Genomic DNA, 26182 nt, shown 5'->3' on the forward strand with positions numbered 1-26182 from the left:
AACTTTCTCAGATTACACTAACATATGAATTTCAAAATATGTAAAATGAGAAAATAGTAGTGTGTATAATATTTATATATATATATATATATATATATATATAAAAGATTATGATGTATTTTAATTTGAATTAATGTTAGATCCATTTTCTCCTTATGTGTCTATTTATAGTTTATTTAAATTTATCTTAGAATATTATAGTATAAACATTCACTTTAAAAAGTTAAATAAAAAACATGTTTAATCATTTTTCTCTTTTTAATACAATATATTGTTTCTAAACTTCAAGTTTAAGGTATTATTTGGGATAGTTTATAGGTTTGAGTTTTATTTTTTTTTTAAAAATATAACAACTAATTTTGTTTTAAATCATTTTAAATCAGATTTTAAAATGTGATTAGTTTCAAAAATAAATTCAATGATGATGGTGTCATTAACGACATCGGTAGAAATACTTGTGGTAATTATTGTGACATTGGTGTTAATAGTAATATCAGTGGGGATAATGATGATAGTTAGTGATGACAATTTCACAACGATATTGATGATAACTATGACAACAACGTTGATAGTAGTGGTGGTAATGTAATTGGCGTTAGTGGTGTTGATAGTGACGATGTTGGTGGTAGTGACAAGTGACGGTGATACTAGTGATGACATTGGTGATGATGGTGGCAATAATGATAGTAGTTGTAAAGACATTAATAATAATTATGGTGACCGTAAAATGATATGTGACGACATTAAAAAATATCCATGTCAAATAAGAAATATATATATATATATATATATATATTAAAAAAATTGAATCAAATTAACAAAATATTTTTCTTAGTTTTAAAAATAAGTGTAAAAGATATATTTTGTTTTAAAAATTACATTTAAAAATAAAAAATAAAAAACTCCCAACCACCCGGCGCCGAAGGAGATCATATATTTTCAATTTAAGTGATTAGTTTTAAAAAGATGTAAAAACTTAAGCATAAAGTTATAAGCATTTGCAACTCAAAATTTCAAAGAGAGGGGGAGGGGACAAGGGAAGACGCAGATAATAAATCCAACAAATAAAGAATATAATAAATGGGGGACAAACAGGAAAGAAGAATCTGAATCTGCCTCAGAAAATGGATCCAGGAAGGAAGGAAGCTTAAAATCTAAAAAAAAATACGTGTATTTTTCAACCAATTGCCATTAAACTTTGGCATACAATGATACTATATTTTTCTATAATGAAAAAAGAAAAAGAAAGACGCAGATATATAATTAACGAACGGGAAGCAAGAGATTACTAGGAAGTCAAGTTTCTGGAGCAGGTTTAACTCTATCGGTGGTGTCATGGCGCGAGCCCATCATCATCATCACCCTGAACTCCTCGAAGTCGATGGTGCCGTCGCCGTCGCCATCGACGCCGCTGATCATCCTGCGGCACTCGGCGAGGGAGCAGTCCTCGCCGAGGCTGCGCATGACGGTGTTGAGCTCCTCGGCGGTGATGGAGCCGTTGCCGTCGATGTCGAAGACGGCGAAGGCGTCCTTGAGGTTCTCCAGGACCTCGTCGGAGTCGACGCCCTTTGTGTTGAGCTCGATGAACTCCGGGAGGCTGATGCAGCCATCGCCGTCGCCGTCAACCTCGCGGATCATGTTGTCCAGCTCCAGCTCCGTCGCCGGCTGCCCCAGGCTCCCCATGATCGACCCCAGCTCCGACGCCGAGATCTTGCCGTCGCCGTTCACGTCGAACTTGTTGAACACCTGCTCCAGCTCATCCGCCATACGCGTGCGTGAACGCACGGATAAAGACGTCGATCGGGACGCCGTGTCGGAGGAGATCGCGTCCTTGTTGCGGTTGAAGAGCGATTTCAAACCCATTGTGAATGAATGTTGAATTTGGTTTTTTCTTGTAATGGGAATGGGAGGATCGTTAATGTTTGTCAAATGTGTGTTGCTTTTCTATATTTGGAGAGACTTTTAGCTCATTGCACCATGGGAATCGGGACGTTGTAAATTAGTTATATTTCACTGTTTCCTTTTTTTTTTTTATGATCTAAAAGAATCTGTCTAATATAAATGTTTAGCTTAGGGGCAAATAAAGGAAAAAAAAGAAACTTTATTTAAAAAATATATTTTTGATTTAAAATTTTACTGAAATAAAACGAGAAAAACATGAAGGAATTGATCTCTTTCTCTCTCTCTCTCTTTGTCGTTTCTCCTACATTGAGATATTATTAATTAGTCTAATAACTCGTGACATATGCAGGTAAATTTATTATAATAATTTCTTAATATACCTGTCTATTTGTCTAACAACTCGTGACATATCAGTATCTATTATATTAATTTTATAAACATTAATATAGACATGAGACAAATAACTTATTAAATTTAAATTTGTGTAAAAAATATTATGCATGTGACAAATAACTAATTATATATATTCTCTGAAAGATTTGGGCTTAGGAGCATAAACAAGCTAGTTAATGAGTTGGTTTTTTTAAACTTAAAAAAATAATTTTAAAATAAGTATTTTTTTAATAAATAGATAAAATTTGTTTATCAAAATAAACAAACAATATTTTTTTAAAATTAAAACAGTTTAGACAAATACATTAAGAAAACTTAAAATTATTTATTTTATTAAAATAAGTATTTCTTTTGATAAATAAATTTAAATAAACCCACTCAATATCTTAAGACTCAATAGTCACTCATAAGATCTAATCTTGGTTTGTCAATAAAATAAATAAAAAACTCACGGTAAGCCAACCGTCGGACCAATCTTATTTTTCTTTTAAGAAATAGATACAAAATACTGAAAATAATGTAAAATTTTGGGCTTTTACACATATAAAAGAAGAAAAAATAAAAAATAAATAAAAAAGAATAATCTGAGAAATATTAAGAAAGTAGTTGTTAATTTGATAACTTTCTACTGGTAATAGATCGTATATATAAATTTATATATAAAATTAATAGTAAACATTGTTGTGAAATTTATCATTTATTAAACAATTATTTATTAAAATTTTAATCTTTAATAATTATGTAGAAAAAATAATCCTCCCCTTTGATGTATTAATTGATCCGTCCCTGAGTCAATCTATCTCTAATCGTTTTTATCGGGCTAAAAGCAAATTAGTTTGGTTCGTTTGGCATCCTTAATTGAAATTGGTAAACTATATTTTAATTTTTATATATTTACTTGGTAGTACTTAAAAAAATCTTTGGTTGGTAGAATTGATCACTGTCTAAGTTTTAGGCAAGATGTGATACTTATCTTTGAGTGAAAAATATGATTGAAACTATAAAGTCATGTATGTTTTTTATGTTATTATTTGTATTTGTATTTCATTGTACTTTTTTAATTGAATCATGAGAAAGGTTAAGAACACTTTTTAATGTATCCTTTTTAACATATTCTTTTTTATTAGATGAAATTAATTGAAAATAATAAAATTTTATGAATTACACATCACATTTAATGTGTTTTTTTTTTCTGATTTTATAACTTTTAATAAATTATAATCAAATAAAAATTATGTTCCTAACACTCATCTTTGAATTATTTCAACCATCTTTTACAAAGTGTAAATAATTTTTGTTGTCATGGATAAGATAAGATGAATGTTCTCCAATTCATTGATCAAAACTAATTTTACTTATCCAAAAGAATTTAACTAGTGTGTATGAATTAATTCCAGCATAATATGGCTATAAATGTCTGGGCCGAATGAAGGGCCAGCCCAAATCCTTGGTAGCTGCTGCACCAGTTCCTTCCAACTCAACAAAATACTTTTTATATTCTATTCGGCTACCTCGCTCGCTCCTTCTCTGTTCTCTCTCATCTCATCGGATCGATCAAGCATCAGGTTTTCCTCTGCGCTTTCCGAAGCTCCTTAACTATCTATCCTCGTTCAACTATCGATCCTACCAAATCCTTCTATTGCTTCAAAATTTACTTGTATCTTGTTCAACTGCCACTTGTTTTCGCTTTAATTGAAGGATGATAGCCACGTCTGTTACAGTTCCCTGGGTCTTCGTTAGGGTTTCCTCAATTGCGTCTCTTTTTCTTCTAATTTTGATTCCGCTCATCCAGTTTCGCAAGTTTTGTGGATAATGCTTTTAATTAACTAATTGTTTCGTATTACATCATTCTCGCTTTGTGAAAGTTACTTATATGCACTTCATTATAAAGGTTTTTTCTTCCGTATTCGGAATTTATTCCATTGCCAATTTTTATGGTCGGCTGCTTATCTTTGTTATTTGACGCATATGGTTGTTTACTCTTACAGGGAGCTTTGAGGGTTGATTCTCTGGTGTAGTAGCAATCAGCACAATAGAAAATGGTATGCTTCTGAAAATGTTTGCACTATTATTATTATTATTTTTTTGTTTCCTGATGTTGTTTTTATCGTTGATAGTGCAAATATTTTGCAAATATCATAATACAATGTGAAAGCAAGATACTTTTTTTTGTTAGGCTGAATTAATCATTTGATCCCTATACCTGCCCCAACTTTTTGTTTTAGTCCCTGTACCTAAAAATTGTACTTTTTACTCCTTTTACAAACAATTTTTTTATGTTTTAGTTCCTCTTGTTAGTTTTTTCAGTGTTATTAATGGTGGATGGCAGAAAGCTGAAATTCTGCCATATAAACATGCCATGGAGGACTTCCCTTCAATAATTGCCTATGGAGGTTTGCAAAAACCTGCCATGCCATTTTGCCATGGTGCCGCCATGACTGCTATTTAACAACACTTGTTTTTTGGCTTTGTAATTTGTAAAACTGCCACCAAATGGAGGCATGAGGACTAAAACATAAATTGTTCGGATAGGAACTAAATCATACAGTTTTTAGGTATAAAGACCAAAACGAAAAGTTGGTGTAGTTTTAAGGACCAAATGATTAATTAAACCTTTTTGTTATTATTAGTGAAAGCGTAAAATAGTAACACAAAACCATAAACCAAATATCTACTACTCTTTTGTTGTTTAGTTCCGATTAATAATTTATATTTCAGCTCCTTTGTCTTTCCTAGAATTATTTTTTCTTGAATCATCTCTATTATTTTACTTCCCCCCTTTCTAACATGTTAATCAATTAATTTATTATGCAATATTGATGCCATGATGATGATGATATGTACATTTGTCACAGTTTTTTGACGGATATGGATATCATGGGACATCATTTGAGCAGATATATCGATGCTACCCAGCTTCCTTTATTGAAAAGGTTCACATTCTTTCCATGTATTCATTGCTAATCTTGTGTAGCTACATCGATCATAGAATGATAAAAAGTTTTGACCTTTAATTTCCATTTTGTGGTCATAATCCACTGTTAAATGTAATTGCATTGCTTCTAACAAGCTAAAATTAGTCATGGCTCATATGGTTGGAAATGTAGAATGTTGAAGCATGAAATATCAAATCTAAAGAAAGGAACTAAAGATACTCAATTAAAGTGACCTTAATGTATTGTGTTTAATGTGTGAGAGTTATGACACTCTTAAATTGAAACCAAATATTTCGTAAAATAATCTAACCTTTTTTGTCTTTCTATTTTTTCATTCTTAATACTGCAGCCCCAAATCGAAAGTGGTGACAAAAGTAAGTTTCCATGTCTGTACCAGTTCTTGTTTTTAGAATATAATTTTCTATTTGCCCCTGTCTGATGTCAAAATTAAATTCTTGTTGTTCTTCAGTTATCATGCCTCCATCAGCCCTTGACCGTCTAGGTTAGTTTTGTCATGGTTGAACTGTTTTTTATTTTGCTTACTTTTATTCCAGGCGAATATATATCTTGAGTTTTCAAATTCTAACATCAGTTTAATTTGCAGCATCTCTGCATATTGATTACCCAATGTTGTTTGAACTCCGTAATGATGCTGCCGAGCGGGTTTCTCATTGTGGGGTTCTGGAGTTCATTGCTGAGGAAGGCATGATATACATGCCATACTGGGTAGGCATTCAAAAGTAATTGTTTGTGAATATAGGTGTAAGCTTGTTTCACTAATATGGTTCTGCTTTGAGTTTTTAGTTTTTTTAATTGATGCTGTTTTCATATACAGATGATGGAGAACATGCTTTTACAAGAGGGGGACATTGTCAAAGTGAAAAATGTGACACTTCCAAAGGGGACATATGTTAAGTTACAGCCCCACACAAAAGACTTTTTGGATATTTCCAATCCAAAAGCTATGTGAGTTGACATTTATTAAGTTTAGTTTGATAAAGCTATGATATTTACCTACCAATGAGTTTCTCTTGTAAAAGTGCAATTCTGTCACTCAAATATGTTTCTCCTTCTGAATTTTAAATACGTATCATCTTATACCATCTTTCCAGGATATTCACGCTGTTTGATGTTATTTCAATTACACACACACATATTCTAACTTCAGTGGTTTATGGTATTTGGCACATACTGGTTTTTGGGCTTCGTTTTTTGTATGTGTTCCTTAATACATGATAATGTGGTATACAATCTTAGAAGTGTGTAAACTAATTATTCCATATAACTATATTTGATATGTTCAGAGCTAAATTCAGCATATGAATTCCTTGTCCAGATGTGGACTGTGGATGTGGGGATCCTCTGTTAGCTTGGTTCTGTATTTACTTTCGCACACTGACTTCAGTTAGATCTTCATTTAGATATTTGATTGTACTTTTTTATGCAGCTTAGAAACAACATTGAGGAATTTTTCCTGCTTGACTACTGGAGATAGCATTATGGTGGCTTACAACAACAAGAAATATTACATAGATATTATAGAAACTAAGCCTGACACTGCCATAAGCATAATTGAGACTGACTGTGAGGTGGACTTTGCTCCTCCCTTGGATTACAAGGAACCTGAAAAACCCACTGCACCCCTTTCTGCTGGGAAGGCAGCAGTGGCTGGTATGCACTTGACTTACTGATTTTTGTCATAGATGTCTCTTTTCTCTGTCTGGTCGGATCTCTCTCTCTCTCTCTCTCTCTCTCTCTCTCTCTCTCTCTCTGTACGGCTTCTGACCATATATATCTGCAAGTTGATTGATTCATTTGCATTACTTTTATTTTTAAATGATTGGTGTTGGTGACTACAACATTCATGTTTCTGTTTAGTTGACGATGATTGGTTCACTATCCTTTCTTTTTTAATTGGGATGTGTACAATATTCAATCAATGAGAGGGTTATACTTGTTTTTATAAATACGAGTTGATTCTGATGGAGTTGTTTCATGGTATTGCAGCAAAAGGAATATGTATTTTTTTTTTAACTTTGGAATGTGGAAAATGTAAACATCCGAAAATATCATTTGGTCATTGAACTTTTACTGGTATTTAAAGAAAACCATTACTGTTATTTAAAGATTTTACTGTAAGTGTTATATAAGTTAAAGGTAGTGTGTACACTGCAGTGATACTCCTCTAGACCATATTATTCTGAAGACTCACAACTCTTGTTCCTCCTCACAGCTGAGGTGATCCCTGCTGAAGATGAGCCCAAGTTCAACCCATTTTCTGGAACTGGGAGACGCTTGGATGGAAAACCTTTGAATTATCAGCCTCCTCCAGTTTCCTCTTCAGGGTCTAAGGACCAGAAACCTGATGTTGTCAATTTGCAGTCTTCTACAGCTTCTAGTTCACAAAGTAATGCTCGTCAATCTCAGGGCAAGCTTGTGTTTGGGTCAAATGCTAACCGTACTAAAGAGACAGGAAAGGTAATTTGCTGCTAATATTTCAAATCACATGTTTATCGTTTATCTCGGGATTCTACTCCTTTCGGTAAGTGATAGACTGCTAAGTTTTACATCTTTCATCTCATCTGCAGGCGAAAGAGTCAAAACCAGAGCCACCTAAAGAGAAAGAAGAGCCGAAATTTCAACCTTTTTCAGGGAAGAAGTATTCTTTACGGGGTTAAATTAAAATGGCCTTTTACTTTTAAAGCAAGTTACTTTGTTGATCTATGCATGGATCGATGTCTATTGCAAAAACTTTTATTTATTTATTGTATTATAAGCAGTAGATAGACCAGTAGATGCCACAGAAAATACCTTTGATTACTTGTGAACGAAGCTCTTGACGAGGGTTGCAATCGTGTCTGAATGGTAACATGCTGTGTATAGTGTTTTTGTTTTTGTTTTTAAAAACCATTTTATAGAGCAGCTTTTTAAAATAATAAGAATGAGAAAGATGAGACGAAGTAAGGAAAAACATGAAATATTCAAAGTAGAAAATTAAGACAACTTAATGATGATTTAGTTTTTTTTTTTTTTTTTAATTTTAAAATTGAACAGGAGTGTTGCTTTTGAAAAGATATTTTTTAAAATTATTAAAAGAGAATTAGTTTTTAAAATCAGAAGACAGTTTTCAAGCATAGGAAATAAACAAGTTCTATGTAACAAAAAAAAGCTCTAAATGCTAACGAGCTTTATTATTAACAGTATTTAGTAATCAGTATCTTGTGTGTGAATTGTTAAGCTCTAAACAAAGTCTATATTCTAATTATACATTTAACTTTTTCTTTCGGAATATGAGAATTGTGTACAATTTAAAAGTTATTCGTAAATAAAAGACGTTGAGTTTATTTTTATAAATGGGTACGAATTATTAATTCAATGTGCACGAACAATGATTTTTCTTTCATAAACTTGATTATTTTTAATCATGCCATCATAGTTATTCTCCTTTTTGTTAATGTAACTATTACTATTATTACTACCAATGTTGTCTCATTTATTTTTAATTAAACCATCATAAATAGTGGTCACTTTTATTATTGCTATATTTTTTCAGAGGGTTACTATTGCTATTGTTAATAAAACTATTATTTTTAGGTCTAATTGCATTTTTAATGTGGTTCTGGTTCCTAAGTCTCAATTGTGTCAAGTGAGTTTCTTAAGTTTTTTTTTTCATTTTTTGTAAAAATGATTTTTTTTTTCATATCTTTCATTTATAATTAGTTTCCTCTATTTTAATTTTATCTAATGTTTAACCGAATTAGTTAATGTGACGAATTGGGCATAATATGACAGTAAGTAACTGTACCAGAAAAAAAATATGAATGATAAAAATCGAAGGATTAAATTGACGTAATTCGCACTTAAAAAAAGTTGACGTAATTGAAATTAGAAAAACTAAAACTATACAATTATAATATTTGAAGGGATTAAAAATGTTGTTAATTTTTTTCTATTTTCCTATTGTTATTCCGCTTACTGTCAGCGACTACTGTTTTTACAAATCATCATTATCGTAATTTCTTGAAAATATCTTATTTGAAACAAACATAAAAATAACTTCATTTGAAATAGACATATTTTTTAAAAAAAGACACTATGATTAAAATTTAAGAAAACTTCTACGAAAATTTATTTTTATGAATTTTGGAATAAAGTTTTCCTTCACGTATGTTGTAGTAATTGTTAAACTCAAATTTAATTTGTAAAGTTGTTGTCATGCGAAAAAATAAAATACGTTGCAAATCTTTCTAGTATGATAACAATATACAGGTGTGATTATTGCCTTGTTTTGCTTTAAAAACGATACATCTGAAATCTAAAGCTATGCTGAGTTCCTTGAATTGAAAAGAAGTTGACATCCTTATTTCATGTAAGCTTCTACATATAAGCTGTTTTCAGATTTCAATTAATTGACTATGAAAATTCATCAAAATATTCTTCAAAATTACAATAAATCATAACAAAAAATGCATCTAGATTTAAAATTAAAACAAACCCGCAAATGACTGGTAACATTCTCTCTTGTCAAACCAGGGGCATTGATCACTTGAAGAATTCACTTTGGCACAACCTCTGAAAGGAAGAAAATTAAAAGTGTCAGATCATGATAGCAACATAAAAAATCCAGAAATTGGATGAATAGAGAAAAATAAAACGGAAACAATTGCTGAAGAATTTGTGTGACAGCCTTGAGAAATTGATCATGCAGTTCTGGTCTTGTTTGGAACATCATCAGCTTCCCTGGAAGGGCATGGAGGATACCTTACGATTCATAATGATACGGATTGCATCTTTGCTTGATGATTTCAAGAGCCTTGTTGTCATTGCAAAACTGCAAGACATATCATTATCAATCGCGAGGACCCTCATAGGGAACGTTCTCCTCAGAGGGAATTTTGGCCATTGCTTACTAATAAGTTAGGAACTCAACACTCAAGACTACTGCAATTCTCATATATTGACTAATTCAGAGGCAACAGGCTTATATAAACTTATAAGTGCCGAATTACAATTTTTATATTTTATACCCTATTTACTCTTTAAATATTTATTCAATTCAATATCCTTGTTATCTTTACACACATATATAACGAACACGGATAAGGTCTTGATTTTTTTTTTTCAAATTATAATCAAGTAATTAAATATGTTTTGCAATTATCAATGAGTTCATTAATCAATGAAAAAGAGTGTATTGCTTGATAGAATATTAAAATTTTCAGCACTGGATAGAACTTTACATTAAAGCATATCGATCTTTAATTCGTTGAGTATTTATTTATATAGGATGGGAATAAATACGATAGACTAAATTTTATAAAGATGTAATTCATGCACAACAATTTATATTGCACATGAATACAAATTTTAAATAAAAATATATTAATATACAAATCATAAAAAAAAAGTTAGCCTTTGTATAAATAAAATGTGTATAAACTAAAAATAAATATTCATATTTTAAATCTTATATTGTATTGTGTAATTTTGAATAAATTTAAACATAAGTAGACAGAAATTTAAGAATCATAGATTAACTAACCTTGTAAACCTTCACCGAATTTGCAGTTTGCAGTAAATTTATAGTAAAGAACTTAGAAGATGGTAGTACGGATTGAGAGTAACATGAAACTGTGCAGGAGTGCTTGTGACATCAACACTGCTCTAGTCAATGCTATCACCCCGCCCACTTGGATTTTCTGTCAATCTTCTCTTATCATTCATTTATTACTATTTAATTAATTAACACACTAACAGTAATAAATAAATAAATCTAAATAATTGAGTCCATAATCACATTCACATCCATCCATATCCCTTCCTTCCACTAACCTCCCTCTCTCTCCAATCCATCGCTATCTCTATCTCTTTTTTGATACAAAGAAAAATAAAAAGTTTCATACTTTAGGACACCCTTTTCTGCAACTGATGATGGAAGGAAGCTGAAACAGTGAAAAACAACAACCAACCCCTGTCTTTGTTTTTTGTTTGTTGAATTGAAACTTGAGAGAGAGAAAGTGAATGAATGATGGAGGCAAAGGGTGTGCAGTTCTTAGCGTACCAATCAATATTTTCGAGCGTTGGATCTGGGGACTTTGATGGGGTGAAGAAACTGGTGGAGAAAGTGAAGAATGAAGAATGGTCATCGCTCTCTGATGTGATGTCTCTTCAGAACGATGCTGGAGAGACTGCGCTATACATCGCTGCAGAGAACAATCTGCAAGAGATTTTCAGCTTCTTGCTCAGCATGTGTGACTTCGAGGTCGTCAAGATTCGCTCCAAGAAGGCTGATATGAACGCCTTTCACGTTGCTGCCAAGCGTGGCAATCTAGGTTCCTTTTTTTTTTTTTTTCATTTTCATGGAATAAGTTCTTCTTATGGATGTTGCTATTAATTCAGTTAAGTCAATGTTTTTATGATTCGCTTTTGGACTTGGAATATAAATACATATGATAGAATCGGAAAATCCTAAACGGTTCAACCAGAATTGCATAGCCATAGTATTTAACACCATACCCTACATGGAGAAATATTAGTGTAGCACCAATTCAGAAAAAAAGAAAATAAAAAATCGGTTGAGGTAGTTTTGACACGTACAAAGGAGGTCACCGAAAGTGCCAATCAGAAGAGTAAATTGCACAGAAGACCAAAAAGGATATTGGAGAGGGATCACATAGGAAATAATATGTTTGAAAAGTTGGATGCTTTTGTTGTTTCTTTCTTTGGATAAGGACCAACTATCAAATACCAATGCACCAAAATCATGAACGACCATGGATGTGTCTTCAGTGTTGATTTTTTCTCTTTCTAACTTGCATTCTGAATACTCGAGTCTTTTTTGATTGCCATGGACCTGATGATGACACATGTGTAAGCTTTTAGGATTGTAGATAGCTGCAGAGTGACATGTCATCATCTATAGTACTCTTGGATGCAATTTTTCTTATAATGCTTGTAGGTCAAACAATATTAGAAATCAGGGACAAGGTGAATGGAGTATTATCATGTTTCAATATTTGATTCTAAATAAGGATTTTCAATTATGATATCTTTATCATTGTCAATCCTTTTCCAGATATTGTGAGGGAGCTTTTGAATACTTGGCCTGAGGTCTGCAAGTTATGCGACTCCTCAAACACCAGTCCTCTATATTCTGCTGCAGTTCAAGACCACTTGGATGTGGTGGATGCTATCTTGGATGTCGATGTCAGTTGCATGTTCATAGTTAGGAAAAACGGCAAAACTTCACTGCACAATGCTGCTAGGTATGGTGTCCTTCGTATTGTAAAAACACTTATTGCTCGGGATCCAGGAATAGTATGCATCAAAGATAAAAAAGGTCAAACTGCCCTTCATATGGCTGTCAAAGGACAGTGTACTTCAGTGGTGGAGGAGATATTACTAGCTGATCCTTCTATATTGAATGAGCGAGATAAGAAGGGTAATACAGCTCTTCACATGGCAACAAGAAAATGCCGTTCACAGGTTAAATTCACATTCTATTGAACTGTAGCTATATTTATTCTTTTTGTTACCATATATGTGTTGGTTTCAAACTTATCTATAAGATCATAGTTTTCTGGAAGATAAACAAGTTGCCAACTTTGATGTGGGAAAATCCAAGTGGCATGCGATGATTTTAACAGAATACAAGAAATGCATGAACATCCTATATTGTTTGGCCATACAACTTGCCTATTGGGTCTTTTGTATTTAACCTCTCCTCCCGTGCACTGGGTGGCCCTCCCTTGTTAAGTGAGAGTGGGTTATTCATGTGAACCGTGAAGTTATTGTCATTATCTATGACATGTATTTTTTCAAGTCAGTATTCATGTAATTCTTGTCATAAGAACATATTATACCCTGTGAAGAAGATCTTGCTGGTTGCAGCAGCTACAGTAGTTCATTTTTTTATATGCAGTGAAGTCTTTTGAGAAGCAATTCAACTTTTTTTAATCAATTATCATTGTATAACTAGCTACTTAAGGGGTTCTGTATCTGTGACTTTTTTTTTTATCAGTACATTTTATGTTTATTAATAGTAACAGTCTAAAGCACCAGTCGGGGATCTTAGGAAATGGGTTATTTATATTTAACCTGTGGTTTAAGAAACCATACATGTGGCTTTTTTTCCCCAAACTGTCCTCATGCTATATGAGTTGAGTTTTATTTATATGCATAAATTGAATAAAATGAATGCACTTGTTTCCTTTGAGTGAGTTTTATTTTTGCTGCCTTTACTGACATGTTCTTTTTTTTCAGATAGTGAGCCTTTTGCTAAGCTATTCTGCTATGGATGTTAATGCCATCAACAAACAGCAGGAAACAGCCATGGATTTGGCAGATAAACTGCCATATGGAGATTCAGCTTTGGAAATAAAGGAAGCCCTTGCAGAATATGGTGCTAAGCATGCCAGGTATGTTGGCAAAGAAGATGAAGCAATGGAACTCAAAAGAACTGTTAGTGATATAAAGCATGAGGTGCAGTCGCAACTTATACAAAATGAAACAACGCGCCGACGGGTTTCTGGTATTGCCAAGGAGTTGAAGAAACTTCATAGGGAAGCAGTTCAAAACACCATTAATTCGGTCACAGTGGTTGCTGTCCTTTTTGCTTCAATAGCATTCTTGGCCATCTTCAATTTGCCGGGTCAATATATAACGGAAGAAGGACAAGAGATTGGGAAAGCTAATATAGCCGATCATGTTAGTTTCCAGGTCTTCTGCCTTCTGAACTCTACATCTCTATTCATTTCTCTTGCAGTTGTTGTAGTTCAAATTACTTTGGTAGCCTGGGACACAAGGGCTCAAAAGCAGATTGTGTCAGTGGTTAACAAGTTGATGTGGGCTGCATGTGCTTGCACTTGTGGTGCTTTTCTAGCAATAGCTTTTGAGGTTGTTGGAAAGAAAACATGGATGGCTATCACCATAACCCTTTTGGGGGTACCTATTCTAGTTGGCACTCTAGCGAGCATGTGCTACTTCGTTTTTCGACAACATTTTGGCATTTTCCGCAGTGATTCCCAGAGGCGCATCAAGAGAACAAGTGGAAGCAAATCTTTCTCATGGTCTTACTCTGCAAATATATCAGATTTGGATGAATACAATTCTGACATTGAGAAGATCTATGCCCTGTGAGTCAAGAATCATGTTACCACACAACAGAAGAGCAATGTTTCAACCTTTTAACTGAAACTGTTATACCACTGCTAAGTGATAATGTTAGCTCACCGGGATTTCATCATTCATCTTGAGTTTTCAGTTTTTGGTTTCAGGCTGTACTACTAGGCAATTCGGTTGGATTTGCATTTGCTAGTATGTGATTATAGTTCATAACCAACACTTGTAGATTTATGTATATGTAATTAAAATAATATGAAAGGGAAGTCCACTACTTAAGTCTGATATTGGAATGAGCATTTTCATTACAATACGAAATTGAATTTTCAGATCCCTCTAAACTTCCATCTGCATTATATTTCACCGTGCAAGAACTAGAGCTTCCTCTCTTAAAAGTGACGCGCGACTAAAGGTCATACGAGTCTATTTCAATCTCTAAAATCACAACTAGCATACAATTGGTGGTTGCTTGAGCTTTATTAATAGAAGCTAAAACCAAAGCTTTATGACTAAAAAACAAAGGGTGTTGACATTAATTACTCTAAGTCCGTATATTATCATCGAATTGATTCAATTTATTTTGTTATTACGCTTATAATACTAAAATTTGGAATTCAAATTCAACACTTTTCGAATAATATACCAAATTTTGATCCAATTTATACAGGCAATCGCATTGTCCTGAAATAATGAAATCAAACCAAATACAAAATAAATCTTGTGGTACGTCAACTCAAACACTAAGCAGCTAATTCCTTATTATTATATTATTATATATATGGCAGCACATGACATGATAAACAAAAAGCAAATTTTCTAAATAAAATATGCCCTCTAACCCACATGGTTTACAACAAAAACAACAGAACCACGTGGGCATGTATCTCGTTTACAAGCTCAAAAGAATAGCCCAGCAACGCCCAAGCTTTATGCATATTCATGATTCCTTCACCACCCCAACCTTCTATGATATGATTTACAATTTTACAAATCAATATCCCATCCCATAAATTGGGTTCAGTAATAAGATTTGACTCAATATGGGCAATAAACAACATTCTAGCTACCCAGCGCTCTTTTAGATGATCTTGATGTAGCAACAACATTAACCTCACTCAACTGAGGTCGCTTTAGTACTTCCTGTCTCTGTGCCTCCTGCATTTTAAAAGAAATCGCAACTCATGACTTGCAAAATAAGGTTTGTTAAATAATCATAAAACAGAAACAGTTGCCCAATCTCTATACTTCATGCTTAAGGTCATGTCTGGATAAACTTCTCCATAAACACTTACGAGACAAGGAAAAAACAAAAGGTAAAATGAATTGAATTTTTCTCATAAGTTAAAATCAATTTATGCATCTCATTTTTTAGATAAGTAAATAATAGAGCTTCTACAAAAGTTAAGGATTTAAGTTAATTTTAACTTAAGGAGAAAATTCGTCTTAGTTTCTTATTTTTTTCTCCTATGAATGTTTAGAGAAATTTATCTAAACAGGGTCTAAAAGTATGAGGAGGAGGAATTTTTGCGTGACTGTGCCTGGGTTTTCAAATGCACACGATGCTGGTGCTGCATTTGCTGAAATTGTTGTAGCCTTGCAGCAAAATTTATCCCATTGTGTGAGTTCCCACCATCCATAGCTATGTCACCGTCCTCACTGATTTGAGATCCACCAGACATGTGATGGAGAAATTGATAGGGATTTCCTGAGGATGTCTTCTTCAATTGCTCACCATTGAAGGAATACGATGGCACAGCCTTCAAACGAGTTTTGAGAATCTTGAAGGCAGCACTTTGCTGCATAATGGTATGAAATGAAGTGTCAATATAAACCGCAAAACATATGTACGGTCAAGATTATGAGAGTTGATACATTCAAAAATTAATTAGACGCATTAGTTTACACAACCAATGAAAGCATGCTCTCTCTTATCTCACAGTAGTAAATAGCTAGATTAATATGATAGAAATATGAATTATATGATAAATAGTTTTATTGAAAATGTTAAGATGTACACCAGTAAACATGGTGATACAAAGCAATATGCCGTTCCTAAATGCTAAAGTAAAGAAAGAGTTGAAATAATGTTAAAGTCTAGGAATTCGCCTCCTATAAAGGATGCTTGAACTTTGAACACAGTCACGGGCAGAAGGGATGGGATGGCTCAGAAGTTTTTTTTTTTTAATGATAAAAAGAAATTGTATAAGTTGCACAGACCTGAGGAAGCAACATCAGAAGACCATATAATGCTTTGAATAACCATGTATATCTTCCAGGTTCAAGAAGCTGCAAAATTAAATAATCATTCAACACATTTCCCTTGCAAGTGGATGCATTCATTGGTGGAATAAATTATCTCTTGAATAATAGGTAGTGTCATTAAATATAACTACCACTTAAACCATTAAATTCTGAGTATTTCTGAAATAAAATTAAAACTTTGAGACATTATTAATTAAAATTAACTTAACTATTTTCGTTGGTCTAGATGAATTAGTTATTTGTTCCATATGTATAACATTGGAGATAGTACTATGAGGATCAAGCATATGCATTGTAGGTTGAGAATAACAAAATAATGCTTCATTATGATGGATATTGAAAGCTACAATAAAACGCAGCAACCAGCTATTTTTTTCCACCTAAAATAAATAGAAATATTTCTTGAATAGCTTTTTTTTCTGCACCAAAAAATCAGCTTTTCAAATTGTAACATATTAATAAATAATAAATATACCCATTATTCTTTTTCTTTTAATAAAAAAGAAACACCAGCGGAAGGATGTCATATGACATACCCCCAAATTACTTTACAAGGAAGGATGCAAATGAATGATACAAGTCTGTCTAGGATATGACTCATACTATAAATAGTTCAAAATTTTATTTTATTAGAATAAATGTTAGGGGGAAAAAGAAAGAAAATAAATGATGGCATCTGAAATCTGCTCGTCATGAGATTAAATTTCTATACTCTTTGAGGTTTCATCCAAACAGGAACAATTAATTTTGGTATGCGGCAAGACAAATGAAAATTGAAACAGGACATACAAATCAAAATAGCAGCAGTTTAGCAAGGAAAAAGAAACAAAAAGATTGTCAACCTTTTGCCTTAATCATCAGAAACATAAAACCGTATTTGAAAAATATATTCTATTACAAGATTGTAAGATGTGAAGATAATTCAATTAAGCACCTGCAATCTTAGATAAGCAAAGATCGGAGTTTCCAGCAAGCGAATCAATTTATCCAGCTGGATTAAGAATTTGACATTAATATCCTCCTCAACCAGAGATTGAATCACAGCACTCGCATGTCGGTAAGTCTGTTGAGGAAGATAATTCATGTTATAGAAGAGGGGACACACAATCCAAATAAAGCTAAGCCATTATGCACAAATACACTTTGAAGTAAAAAAATATGTGTTTGTGTGTCTGAGTGCACAACTTCGAGAGTTAAACATAGAACCAATAATAATCAAAGCCAATTTATAGATACCTACCTGAGCTAATAAGCACAGACTTATAATTGCCATTGGAGAATGGCACCACGAGGCATACAAAGAAACATATAAATCCTTCCCGGCAGGATTTACCAGTGATTGCTTCAAAAGATCTCGAATCTCAGATAGTTCCAACGATGTAAGTAAGATCAAATTCAAAGCCTGTAATTTAAAAAAAGGGGGAGGGGGGGGATCAAATGCAAATGAATGTCACTTCAGGTCCTGCTCTTGAAAAAGTAAAAAAAATATAACAGAGCATAAAGTTAAACAGAAGTGTTATACAATGGTCAACTTCTCAACAGTTCCATAAAACTCCCTGCCAGTTCATTTCCCCTAGTCATACTTGGCCTCAACACCAATCTTATAGTAAATGAATATTGTCAACTTCTATCGAATATTACACTAATGGACAATAATGAATTTCAAGAAGCAAAAAATTAATAATTAAAACCATAATGCTTAAAACCGAAGCAAAAAATATTGTAACAACCAGATCCTGTGATTCTTGTGATTATTCTATTAAGTTTTAAATAGATCATGCAATCATTGAAAATCAAACATCTTCAACAATCCTTTCTAAGAGATGCATTAATGTGATTGTACCTGAAATTTAAATACAAGCCCACATTAATCATTTGAAGGAGGATTAAGCTTCTGTCACTTTTCCTTTTCAGATTTCAAAAATCGGATCTCACAAACGGTTATACTGAATCAAAATTTTCAAAAAAATCTGAAGGGATAATAGCTTGTTAAAATATAGTCACACCATAAATAGTCTTTTAATTTAGAAAGTAGAGCATACTGATAAAAGCCTATTAAGAAACATTTAAGCAAAATATATAAGTGCACTTAATACAGTCAAAGGGTTACTCGACACTATTAGGTATTGCAAAAATATTGATTTCCCAACAGTATTAAATATTAAAAATCAATGTGAAAGCCAGGTATACGCATATTATTCAACAAGTTTTTTATAGAGCAGCCCAAAAGTTCAACGGAAAAATACAAAGATAGCTATCAATAGAATAATAGTTCAAAATAACATAAAAACCAGTTAATCCTGCCCATAAATACAAGCAAATAAAATGTAATAAGTACAAGCTTCATGCAAGTGTTTCATTAGATTTTTTTATTTTTATGGTGAAGTGGGACATAGACAGTGAACAATACAGATCAGGAGTATATAGCAGCTCCTTATTAAGCTCTAAAAAAAGTCACAACCAACCTGAACCATTATTGATGCAAAATCCAAGTCCGATTCCCCTTCCAGTATTGTAGAAAGTTCACGGTAGACTCTCTCAGCATTCAAAAGCACACAAAGTCGACGAATTATCAAAGGACCACGCCTACAATGTTATAAATTAAAATCAATAATTAAGAAAGTGGAAGTTAGTTGTAAAAACTAAAAACATACTTTAGCAAAACCATATAGGACTAGTTTGTTTAAACTTTAAAAAAAGGATTCTTAAAAAGTGATTTTCTAATAAGCAAACAGGAGTTGCTTATTAAAAAAAAGCACGAAACTACATTTTAAAAAAAAAGTTTAGACAAACACAAAACAAGCAGAAAACTGCTTATTTTATTAAAAAGTGTTTTAAAAAAAAAAAGAAGCTTAAACAAATAGGATGGAGGAAAACAGCGGCTTACTTCTCCAAAAGGGAATTGTCTACCCGGAAATTGTGCACCAGGAAGACAACAAGTTGCCGAAAGTGCTGAGAGTCTTTTGCAATGCATGCATGAACATCAAGAACTACAAGAACAACCTATTCAATAAAAAACTATAATGAATCACTGACAATTCAAGTGAGTTTCAATTTGCACAAAAGAAGTGAACAATATTGCAAATAAGGATAGGAAAAACTTCAAAAAATCATTTTTTTTTATTCTGCAATCAAGAATCAGGAGTCAAAAAGGTATCTACGAGAAGTTCATCAAGGGTGGAATTGCATAAATGCTTTTAATAGAACAAATGAAGGCAAGGTACATCTGGGGGACGGTAGACCTAAACAGAAAAAATAAATATAAAAAAAATCCATAATGGAAATAAAATTCTGATCTTTTTCAATAGCATCTGATACTACCTAATATTGTGTGATGTTTTGACCTGTAAATATAATCAAATTTCAAAGTTCACCCAATCAGTACCAAATATTCTAGTGGATGCCACAAAGTAAATTTGATGCATGAAACCTACAGACGAGTTATTGAGACAGTAATGCTCGGGCCTAAGGCCACTCGACATTCTTGCCAAACACTTAAGGATGGCGTTTGGCATTTCAACAACTGGTCACTTATTTTTTAAAATCAATTTCTAGTACACAAGGAAAAAAGGGTGGATGGAGCGCTGAATGTGAACATCCTAAGAAAATGATGAAAACAGTAACTTATCCATAAGATAAGTGAACAGATAAAACCACATTTGCACAAAGATTTTGAGAAATGAATGATTGATGAAATAGAGTTGAAAAAAAAATTATATCTGGATAACACTACCTCATCAGATGGATCTGAAAGTGCCTTGAGCAGAGTGTCAAATATGTCATTCAGAAATTGCAAAACCTGTTTTGGACATGAAGGAGATCACACAAAAGATTTTACAGAGCATTTCAGGTAAACAAAAATAGCAATCTAGTCACCTCAGTACGATAATTGTTTAAAAGGGTGGATATCCAGTGCAAAGCTTCAATTCGAGTAGCCTCCAATTCACTAGATAATTGCCTGATCAGTCAAACCATCCCAAAAATCATTCTACAGAATAATCAGTGCAACATAGAGTAGTTGGCTAAGTACAAAGGACCCTCAATCATTTCTCAATAGCTTCTACAGTGGTCAAACTACCCTAGAAAGAAAAACTACACCTCCTGGCAATGGAGAGGATTGCTCCTACATCAAACGCTTCAGCTGGATCTGCCTTGAGGGCACGTAGCTCTTCATTGGTTTCACGAGCAACCTTATATATAAGCAATAGATAATTTCAAATTTATTGATTACATGGAAGGAAGCAATGTCATTAAAAAAATCTATAAAAAAAACAGAAAGCAAAACAATAGATGAGGAAAGAATAAAAGAAAAGCTCAACAGAACCTACAACTCTAATTTTCTCTTCTTTATCTGCTATACAAGGCAAAATGGCTCCAAGAATGTCAGCATAATATGGAACAAGCTGGTCTCCACCAAGCTTGACAAACTCATTTATCTGTTAAAATGAGAACACAGACATTATTTAAATTTAAATAAAAAGTAAATGAATCACAAAGCATTTACTAATAAATTTTCTTTTGATATAGAAAGAAATTTTAGCTTTCAGGAGATGCCAACCCTAAGCATAAAGTATTATTATAAGAGCAAATAGTTTACTATCAAGTCAAAGAATTGCAGTACCACTTACCCATGTGATAGCTGTTAGCCTAGTAAATTCATCCGGAGAACCTGCCCTCTGTACCAGGATTTGAGTCATGCGACCATAATCTACAGACTTCAAGAGTACCACTGCTCGAGTCAGAAAATGACAAATGAACAAAAAACTTTGCTTTCGATCAAAGTAGTAGTTGAAAATGAAGCACAGCTCCGTTAATCAACACAAGCACAAGCTAACAGGTATATCAATCCTAAAAGATGGATTAGGGGACAGATATAAAAATGGACAATGGCTGCAATAAATTTTACTCGTACAAGTAATGAGAATCTAATGATATACAAGCAGAAATGGGGAAACCATAAAAAAAGGGATAATGGCTTCCAAAAATTTCCCAGGCAGGTAACAAGGGGAAAAAAGCAATGGCACAAAAGAAGAATCAGACAATGAAAAGTTCAAGAAGCTTTACAACTCAAAGAAAAGAGGAAAAATACATTAGTAAGAGCCTTACTGGGGAGTTTTTAATCTCTTTAAGAAACTCTGAAAGAGCTGTATCAGCTTGTTGACGTATCTCATGACTCGAATCACTCAACATATTAAACAAGCCTGAGATGTTACAGATGATTAGGTGGTAGGCTTTCATTTCATATAAAATGTTGAGAAATAAAATGACCATTCTTCAAACAATACACTTACCATCAAGAAAATCAGGAAGAAAACCCAGCATATCAATATCTGGGACACTGTCCAATACAGTAATCCATCCTACCAAAAACTGGCGGACATATGGATTCAACACATTCATGCGCTCCCTCAGCAGTGGTATGAATTCTTCAATACTAAAGATCAAAAACAAAATTGAAGGGAATGAGGCAGTGTAAGTTCAAGTGAGGAGGAATAGGTTGACTTTTACTATTTCATTTTGGTTATGAAAAGTGAAAATTGCTTCATTTAATACGAGATTGCTTCACACCTTGTGGTGTTTACACCTCTTGCCTATCGAAGCTCTGTTCAAAAATTACATTCAGAGATCTCTTTACCTAGTACCTACAAGTCTTTCGAAAATTTAAAACACTAGATACAGAGAAACAAAAAAAAAAAAAATAGACTTGAGAGAATGGTGCACCTGAACTGATCACTTTCAGTCACAATATCCTGTTCCAACAAAGCAATGTTTAATCATCAGTTGAGCTAAAGGGAACAGCAACTCAAATCATTGCTAGATCAATCCCTATTCAGCATATGTTTGCTGTGTGCACACAAAAGCTTTGTTGGACTTCAAGAAAAACCTATACCTTCACAAGCCTATCTAAGAGGTGAGCAGCACTTTGTACATTGGCATCTGAGTCAGCAGAAAGCTTGCATAAGGCATCAAAGATCTGGTTGAAGAAAATAATAAAATCCCCTCTCACAACCTGACATCAAATTGAAAAGGTGCACATTAGAGGATAGTAGACGATCAGATTAAATCTGACCATATGTCAGTAAAATCAAATCCTCACCTTTGCTATGTTATAAAGTGCTTCGCAAGCATAATAACGAACTTTGCTATCTTGGTCAGAGAACGAATTTAACACAGGGGGCACAATTTGCTGTCACGTACAATAATATATCTAGGTAAGGATAATGAAAAGCATATATATGCTTAGTCATGTTAAAATAAGCTAAACAACAAAGTGAAGGATAACATTAATGCTTGTTTCTAATAAATTCATTCCAAAAGAATAAATTTCTACAAACTGTAGACATAATTTCGTTTGCTATAATTTAACATTTTTCAGTTATATCTTGCTATAAATTAATTCTTTCGGATGGTCCTTGATCATAAAGTTGACATGTTAGAATCCATGACAAGTACAAGAAAACTGATCACTGATATAAGCTTACATAGTACCGAAATGAATTTGGCATAACTTCTCAAGATGAAGGAGTTCAACTTGTAAGCCATGACAAACAAACAAAAAAAGCAGGATTAAAAAAAAGCAAAAGTTCAAAAGTTAGTAACCCCTCACCTCAAGATGCTGAGCTGCTTCAGAAGTCAACCCAACAGTTGCAGCTGCTAATCCTATCAATCCTCCCTTCATTGATTTTTTTTAAGAAAAAAATAAATAAATTCAAGCACCATACAGCATGACCAATATATTGAAACCAAATTTTTTTATAAAAAAATACCTTCCGATGATTGGCCTGTGGTGAATAAGTAAATTCCGTAGTCAACAAATTGATCACAGCCGTTATTTTATCATGATCCCCAGCAGCAGCTAGCTGCTTCACTATCCCCTCAATCTACAGACACCAATAATCAAACACCAAAAACCCTAAAACCCCAAATTGAGCGAATTGCAAAAAGAAAATGAAAAGGGGCAGAGGACAAACATCAAGAGCAGCATTTTTGCGCTTCTCGTAGAGCTTGTCAGCAAGGTTGCGAAGCACGGCTGCCGGAATCAAAGAGAGAGCGTCGACCATGGCCACAACCAACAAGCTGGGAACTCTTTGATTGTCGAAAAGAAATTAACTTTACGAATCAAATTCGTTTTCGGATCTTTTCCTGCTCGAAACGAAACATTTTGATGTTTCTTCTTGCAGGTTTTCCCCCCCTCTCTAATTTTCTTTTTGGGGATCACAAACCAAATCGGAAATTCAATTTTCTTTTTTCGGGATAACGAGTGACGTGGAAAGCGACTTCTATTGGAAAATTTGGAATTCGGATCAATCAGATCTGATAAAATCCGCGAATTGAAACGAGAAAGCAAAGTTGAAATTGAAATTGAAATTGAATTGAAGCCTAATTTTTATTTTCCCCCAATTTTATTTAAATGAAACAAACGGAAAGTTTTGTCGAGTTTTTAAGATTCTTGTAATAATAACAGTAATAATCTATACTTACTAATACTAAAATGAATAGCCTTGATTAGTGTCTATATTTTATTAGAAAATTTTATATTTAAATTACTTCTTAAATTTTAAATTTTTTCTTCTAACATACAGTAAGTAAGTAGTAAGTTTTTACTATTTCTAGTTAATTCTTTTATTCAGTCACTTTTTTATTAATTGTATTTAACTTTTGTTATTTTATATTTATCGTTTAAAAAATTTAGAATTCCCCTATTAGTAATCATACTGATAATTTATAACTATAAGATATTTTAATATACATATTTTTATGTTTATTTTATTCTTATGATTACATTCATAGGTTATTATTTTATTTTTATAACTATCCTCACAAATCACCCACTAATTATTATTATTTTTCTTTTCATTTAAAAAAAATATGAAAAAAATCATTAAATACGGAGTGTTTATTTTTCCTTAATATGAATAAAAGAAATACCTCTCATTTGATATACATATTTTATTAGATAATTTTATCTTTAAATTACTTCTTAAACTTAAAAAAAATCTAAACTATGCTAATTTCTCATTACATTTATATTGTTAGTTTTTTGTTAATATTTTTTTATTAATTGTATTTAACTTCTGTTATTTTTTTATTTATTATTTAAAAAATTTAGAGACATATCTCTCTTCCCCTGTAGTAATAATAATAATTAAAAGTGATCATTTTAGGAGAGTCCAGTGTCCAATAGCTACTAAAACCGAGGTTGAAAGTTGAAAATAATGAGGAAGTTACATAAACGTCTTGTATTTCTGGACAATCATGTTTATTATGTGGATTTTTTAGTCCTGCATTTCACAAATCACAGACTTTTTATGTTAAGTTTTATACTGATGACTCTCCTGTTATTCCCATTTGTATTAGGCCACTAACAAGAGAAGAAATAAAAAGAACCTCTTTTTTCTCTATGGGTAATTTCAGAGCTCCAGGAATAGACGGTCTCCAAGCAGTCTTCTACAAAAGCCAATGGGACATGGCTAGCTGGTGATCAAAATTGACCTCAAAAAAGCCTATGATAGGATTAAATGGAGCTTTGCGAGGATATAGGGATGCCAGGTTGGTTTACAGTGATGATTTGGTTTTGCATGTCTTTGGAACGATAAGGTGTTGGACCAATTTACCTCCTCTAGGGGTATTAGACAAGGCAATCCCATATCACCATATCTTATTATCTTAAGCCTTGAAAGACTTTTCCATTGGATAAATGTTGTTGTTTACCATAAGCTTTGGAAGCCAATTAAGCTTGTTCAAGGAGGTCCTTATCTCTCTCATTTCGCATTCGAAGGTGACCTACTTATTTTGGCAGAAGCAAGTATGGATCAAGTGGCTATCATTAAGCATGATCTCCGCTAGTTTTGTGATAGCTCAGGTCAAAAGGCGAGCATGAAAAAACGCAAGTCTTGTTCTCTAAAAATGTCAATTGGCATATTAGAGATCAAATCACTCAAGAGTTGGGGTATCAAAGCACTAATAATTAGCTCCTTGCTGTTGGCAATGACAGTTTTTAATTGCATTTATGAAAGACCAATTAAATTATTAAAACAGTAATTAGCAATAAATAAAGAAAATAAAATATAAAAAGATGTGTAAGAATGAGTTGGAATAAAAAGAAAACTAGGATAAAAGTTAATTCCTTGAAGCTTTATCTTGTATTTACGTCGTCATCTAACACAAAAAGTCAACGCTGTAGGGTAACCCTTCCTCCCCACATGACAACCCTTCTTTAATTTCCATGCTCAGTTTCTCATCTCAGTGTAAATATTAAAGATGAAATGATTTAAATAAAAATTGTGAAGACAAAAAAACAGTTACACAAAGTTGTAATACAAACCTTTAAATAGAAGTAGTTACTGGTATATATATTTATTTAATTACTTTATATATTGGTATAGATATTTTTAATACTAACCTTTCAAAATAGAGACCAAATAAAAAGAAACAGAGAAATCAAATATATTTTATGATTTAAAAGATAAATTATTTTTTGCAGTTTCCTTCATTTGTTAGCAAATATACAAATATAAAATATATTATATTTCTTCTTCTAAAGATTAATGATCACAATGATGACACGA

General features: G+C 32.7%; 4 protein-coding genes across 4 annotated transcripts; 2 read left to right on the plus strand and 2 right to left on the minus strand.

The window, feature by feature from the left end:
• Nucleotides 1-1052: 1052 nt before the first annotated feature.
• Nucleotides 1053-2043, minus strand: LOC114413661 (probable calcium-binding protein CML25). Its single transcript, XM_028378170.1, has one exon. It carries the CDS (start codon nt 1861-1863, stop codon nt 1297-1299), a length of 567 nt encoding a protein of 188 aa, XP_028233971.1. The 5' UTR covers nt 1864-2043; the 3' UTR covers nt 1053-1296.
• A 1679-nt stretch (nt 2044-3722) lies between these two features.
• On the plus strand, nt 3723-8121 carry LOC114413662 (ubiquitin fusion degradation protein 1 homolog). Its single transcript, XM_028378171.1, has 10 exons — nt 3723-3860; nt 4284-4337; nt 5151-5228; nt 5581-5605; nt 5701-5733; nt 5836-5957; nt 6067-6197; nt 6679-6902; nt 7465-7709; nt 7820-8121. The coding sequence occupies exons 2-10, from the start codon at nt 4335-4337 to the stop codon at nt 7907-7909; spliced, it is 951 nt and encodes a 316-aa protein (XP_028233972.1). The 5' UTR covers nt 3723-3860; nt 4284-4334; the 3' UTR covers nt 7910-8121.
• A 2896-nt stretch (nt 8122-11017) lies between these two features.
• LOC114413663 (ankyrin repeat-containing protein At2g01680-like) lies at nt 11018-14644 on the plus strand. The gene is made up of 3 exons (XM_028378172.1): nt 11018-11563; nt 12307-12716; nt 13494-14644. The coding sequence occupies exons 1-3, from the start codon at nt 11257-11259 to the stop codon at nt 14367-14369; spliced, it is 1593 nt and encodes a 530-aa protein (XP_028233973.1). The 5' UTR covers nt 11018-11256; the 3' UTR covers nt 14370-14644.
• A 440-nt stretch (nt 14645-15084) lies between these two features.
• LOC114413664 (protein VAC14 homolog) lies at nt 15085-23981 on the minus strand. The gene is made up of 20 exons (XM_028378173.1): nt 23585-23981; nt 23381-23494; nt 23221-23286; nt 22711-22800; nt 22504-22623; nt 22335-22363; nt 21905-22047; nt 21720-21814; nt 21242-21328; nt 20942-21049; nt 20712-20803; nt 20490-20571; nt 20347-20412; nt 19501-19616; nt 19079-19199; nt 17854-18015; nt 17548-17676; nt 16569-16637; nt 15890-16147; nt 15085-15506 (listed from the first exon to the last, which is right to left on the minus strand). The coding sequence occupies exons 1-20, from the start codon at nt 23672-23674 to the stop codon at nt 15411-15413; spliced, it is 2133 nt and encodes a 710-aa protein (XP_028233974.1). The 5' UTR covers nt 23675-23981; the 3' UTR covers nt 15085-15410.
• Between the last annotated feature and the right edge of the window lie 2201 nt (nt 23982-26182).

This window comes from Glycine soja, chromosome 5, assembly GCF_004193775.1.
Source record: "Glycine soja cultivar W05 chromosome 5, ASM419377v2, whole genome shotgun sequence".
NCBI classification, from domain to species: Eukaryota; Viridiplantae; Streptophyta; class Magnoliopsida; order Fabales; family Fabaceae; genus Glycine; species Glycine soja.